We start from the raw sequence: 4,897 nt of genomic DNA on the forward strand, positions 1-4,897 counted from the left end.
CTCTCTGGATAAGATCAACATGAATAAACTATTAAAGATTATGGAGTGGTGCCGTTCATGTTTCCATCTCTCCCTCTTGTTTTTCGATCTAGAGTACGTGTCTCTCTCAAGTCCTGGTTCTCACGTGTCCCTGTGTGAGCTGGTTTTTTGTCCAACAGGTTTCAATCCATTCTGATGATACATCAAACATATTGATGAAACATATTGATGCTAAAGTGACCCTAGCACGTCCACAAATCACTTCCTCCTCTGCATCCTCTCCCACCTATTTCTCCATCCCTCCATCCATCTCTTCTTCCCTTCCTCTGGTGTTTACTATTCGCTGTCCTCACAACCCTAGCAATCAAACTTCTCCCACCATCCCTCCATCCTTCCCACCATTTCTCCATCCCTCCCTCTACTCTCCATCCCTCCCTCCCTACCTCAGGTGTGAGGGGGCTGCAGTCTGGGGCGGCGGAGCCCCCATTGAAGTGGTTCTGGGCCATCAGGAAGGGGGAGCTGGCCATGTCCAGGAGAGGGTAGTTGACCAGGACCACCTTACTGAAGTTAAACTTGTAGGTGAAGCGCTTTCCTTTGGTTTTGTGCAAAATGCGCTTGTTGTAGTAGTACCTGGGGAGGGGAGGATGGAGAGAGAGAGGAGAGGATAGGATGAAGGGGAGATAGAAGGAGTGGTGAAGGATGAGCGTGAGGAAGGAAGAGGAAGAGGGTGTTAATATTAAACCTTTGTCAATGTTTTATAGTGATGTCCGTAATTGATTTAACATAACACACAGATCTGCAATGCTTAACCGCACGGGCCACACTCCTGCTTGATGTCCTAATTGTAGTTGTCTTGTAAGGCAAGGATCAAAACAAGCATACACTGCCGCCCTAGAGGGATTAGGGTTGTGCAGTGTTGACATACTAGCAAGCATTATGTATGTATAATTGACATATGCATTAACTTTAGCATATATTATGCATAACATCATCTCTAACCATGGTCACTGCTTCTGGCAGCATTTGGTAGTAACGCACGTATTTGAAGGCGGGACAATAAGAGTTGTCTCCATGGTAACGACCCCAGGTGTCCCCCTCTGGGGATGGCAACCATATAGGATGCCAGCTTCCTGTGCCATCCATGGAGGTGTCACAGTCTAACAGTACCTGGCAGAATCCTGCCATCATCAAGGCAGCAGAGTAGCATAGGGTTCCATATGGTTCAGGAAAAGCGGGGAGTGTGTGTGTGTGTGTGTGTGTGTGTGTGTGTGTGTGTGTGTGTGTGTGTGTGTGTGTGTGTGTGTGTGTGTGTGTGTGTGTGTTTGTGTGTGTGTGTGTGTGTGGGGGGGGTATAACTGAATGATTGAGACCAAGGGATTAGTGATATTATCATTGGTAACTCAATTTTTTTTAAATTTTTATTTTTAATCGTTGAGTGACAGGTGTATTTGAAACGTACTATATGCTCAAACTATATGCCTACTTATCAAAATATCTTGAATAGCTGTGCAGTAAATCTTTCAATGTTAAGCAACAACTCCTCAGCAAACTTAAAATAACCATACAGACCAGCATGTATATATCAGTATGTATGCACAACGCCTGAGTCCCTGGTACTGATTTCTACACATTTTGCTTTGCGCTGCAATTGTGCTGTGGCCCTTAATTGAGCAATTAAGCAAGGCTAATCAAGAAGGCTAATTATGGCCCCAGCCAATTCATAACAATTAGACCCTTACGACAGCCCCCATTAACGAGAGGGCAGAGGAAAACAGGGTGGGGGGTGAGGGGGGGGGGGGGGGGGGATGAGGGGGCAAGCCTGTACATACTGTCATTTACATAAGCAAACGCGGAGGAGGGAAGGAAGGTACAGTAGGTAGCTGGCAAATAGCTTACAGAGCTACCCATAGCTTACAGCTTTGAGCCATTTCTGAGCATTATTTCTAAGAGGAGAGAAGGACTTGATATATTCTTGGTGAGTCCAAGCAATTTCATATGGGGGCTTAATTTCTAAATCCTTATTGAATTTTTTATATGGAGGCTTAATAGTGAACTTTCCATTAGGAAGTCCAAAGATAAGGGGGAAATTGAGGGTATTGACATTCCTGAGGAAAAACATCATCTTTATCTTTCCATTTTCACTACAATGGAGAGAGGGGGATAATGAGACAAGAACAAATTCTATCCACCAACAAAAAACATTGTCTTTAAAGCTTTAACAAACACATTTGATATCACCCTTTGCTATTGTTTTTCTCTCAGAGTGTAGACGTTTCCTGAAAAATAAAAGCTACAGGGTCTTGGTTCAATCCAACTAAAGGAGATGTAACTTCTGCCATTGAGAAGGAAATGACGAGAAGACATGGCGGACACACTGAACCAATAGATCATATAGTAGCCCATATGATTACACATGATAATGGCCACACATAGAAAATGCATAGACACATGCATGGCACGCACACACAGACACACACAGACACAGACACACACACACACACACACACACACACGCAGTGTCTACCTTAGAGCTCTGCTCAGTTTGTCATAGTTCATGTGCGGTTTGCATTTCCGTAAGCCCCACAGTTTGGCCACCTCATCTGGGTCCTTGATGACAAACTCTCCATAATCCCCCTGCCAGGCAATCACCCCGTTGTACTCCTCCTTCTGCAGCAGCTCCAGGATGAAGTGCCACAGCTGGATCTGCCGTGAGCCGGGGCTCGACTCAGGCTTGTAGGCCCAGTCTGGGAAGGCGATGCCTGGGGAAGAGAAGCAGGAAAGCAGGGGGAGGGAATTGAGGCCTATTGTTTTTTTGAGAGCTCGCCAAGGGGATAGCTGTCTGGATGACTGATGAGTGATGCTGTTAAGGGATGATGTGTTTAATATCATAGAGTGTGCCTAGAGCAATGTTAGTCTGTGTTAATGCCCTCTAGCCTGGACAGACCGGTCATGTCAGCTCGCTGGGAAATCTGACGGATGCTACTTGAGTGGATCTTGAATCTTGAATTGGACAGAAAACCAGCTCAGAATTTGAACAGTCTGCTATACACATCTAATAGAATTAAATAGCGTATCAACTCATCTGTGAAGTGAAGTTTGTACTAACTATCCTCTCAAAGAAAGTAAAGAAAGATGAGTCATAATTTATTTTCTGGATTTGTCCATCAAAGTTGTTGTGTGTGTGTATGTGTTTTTTTTTGGACATAACAAATTCTCTTTATAACCAATACTTATTTGAGTATTGCTTCGGAAACTTATTTTCCCAAAATTGTTTTATGCTTCTAAAGACGACTGTTCACAAAATAAGGAAAAATAAAAAAAGGGTGTTCCCTCCCATGTGACTGACCTGGCGTCCAGAGGGCGGGAACAGGGGGGGTGAGCAACAGATCACTGACGCAGTTACAGTCCATGCCTCCACTACACCTGAGAGAGGGAGAGGTGGGGGAGAGAGGGGGAGAGATGGGGGAGACAGAGGGAGATGTGGGGGAGACAGAGGGAGAGGTGGGGGAGACAGAGGGAGAGGTGGGGGAGAGATGGAGACAGGGAGAGTTAATGATGTCAGTGTAAAGTCAGAACGAAGAGATGACATGAGATGTAGAGGGAAGGGTTTAAATGACTCAAATCAAAGTGAAAATACTGTATGAAATATATTTCTGGGAGAGATCAGGTGTTTGACGGAGAGATCCTTCGTAGGGTCAGAAAGAGCTGTACCTGATGCAATGCAGAGGACATCCGTATGTCACATTTAAAGATGAGAGAAATGATAATGCTTTTTTTTTTAACTTGTAGAAGAAACAAATAAGGTGGTAATGAGGTGAGAGAGGTATTATAATTCCCGACAATATTTGGGTGGGTATGGGTGGGACACTTGAATCCATTTAAAATCGTATATAATATTACAAACAAACTGTTGATCACACCTGTCTTTCCAAATGCAAATGTTTCATTCACATTCATTTTATATGTGAGAAGTTAAGGTGACTACAGAAATAAAAAGGTGACTCATTGAACTCCAGCACACTATGTACTATACAATATGTACTATTATACTATGTACTATTATACTATGTACTATTATACTATGTACTATTATACTATGTACTATTATACTATGTACTATACAATATGGTACAGACACAATCTAAGTGGATATCGCAACAACACAGAGAGCTGCAATCCCACTGCGTATGGTCATCTGTAAAAAAAATTATAAAAAAGAAATGATAGAAAAAGCTAAACAGATACGTATCACTTAGTGTTTCGATGAAGAGAGGTGAGTCCAAGAGATTGGATATAGTTTGGATATTACAATTTCATCAGGGTTGTTTTACAAACCTCAAATGGAAGAGAAACCCTGCCGCTACACTGGTATCTTTAACGCTGGTCTCTCCGTCTCTCCCTCCACTCTCTGCCTCTATTTAATTATGCTCTGTGAATTTTGGATTTTCCCTCCAGCATTGAAATGGAACGTGAATTATTAAGGTGTGTTTGTATAAATTATTATTGCTAACTCCAGGCACTTCTCGCTCACTCACTCACTCTCTCTCTCTCACTCCCTCTCTCTTTTTAGTCTTTGGACTGTGGCTCTTCCCGCTCCCTCTCTCCTCCCTCTCTTCATCTTTCTGTTCCAGGCCTCTCTTTTACAGGCTGTGCATCCCTTTTTCTTTTTCCCTGCTCCCTCGTTTTCTTGTTCACCCTGCTCCTCCTTTATTTGCTTGCTTTCTCTACATGAGCCACAACTGCCTCATAATTCTGTGGCTCTCTCTTCACCTGTCGCCTACAGTATCTCATGGAGTAATAACCTCTATTCAATTAGTTCATGTTACGTTACGTTAATTTACCATTGAGACTATTTTCTCCACCACAATTATTTCACTACTAGATCCAGCATACAGTATTGCTACAGTATACAGTATAA

General features: G+C 43.1%; 1 protein-coding gene across 1 annotated transcript in view; it reads right to left on the reverse strand.

Annotated features, from left to right (window-relative positions):
* Nucleotides 1-3,389, reverse strand: part of erfl1 (Ets2 repressor factor like 1) — a gene marked incomplete at both ends in the record, with an annotated part of 8,560 nt that extends 5,171 nt beyond the window's left edge. Inside the window, 3 exons of the mRNA XM_083679794.1 lie at nucleotides 423-609; nucleotides 2,504-2,738; nucleotides 3,326-3,389. Coding sequence (XP_083535920.1) covers nucleotides 423-609; nucleotides 2,504-2,738; nucleotides 3,326-3,389 — 486 coding nt within the window. The remainder of the gene's footprint in view (nucleotides 1-422; nucleotides 610-2,503; nucleotides 2,739-3,325) is intronic.
* Between the last annotated feature and the right edge of the window lie 1,508 nt (nucleotides 3,390-4,897).

Source organism: Argentina silus, assembly GCF_951799395.1.
Source record: "Argentina silus genome assembly, chromosome: 10".
Lineage (NCBI taxonomy): Eukaryota > Metazoa > Chordata > Actinopteri > Argentiniformes > Argentinidae > Argentina > Argentina silus.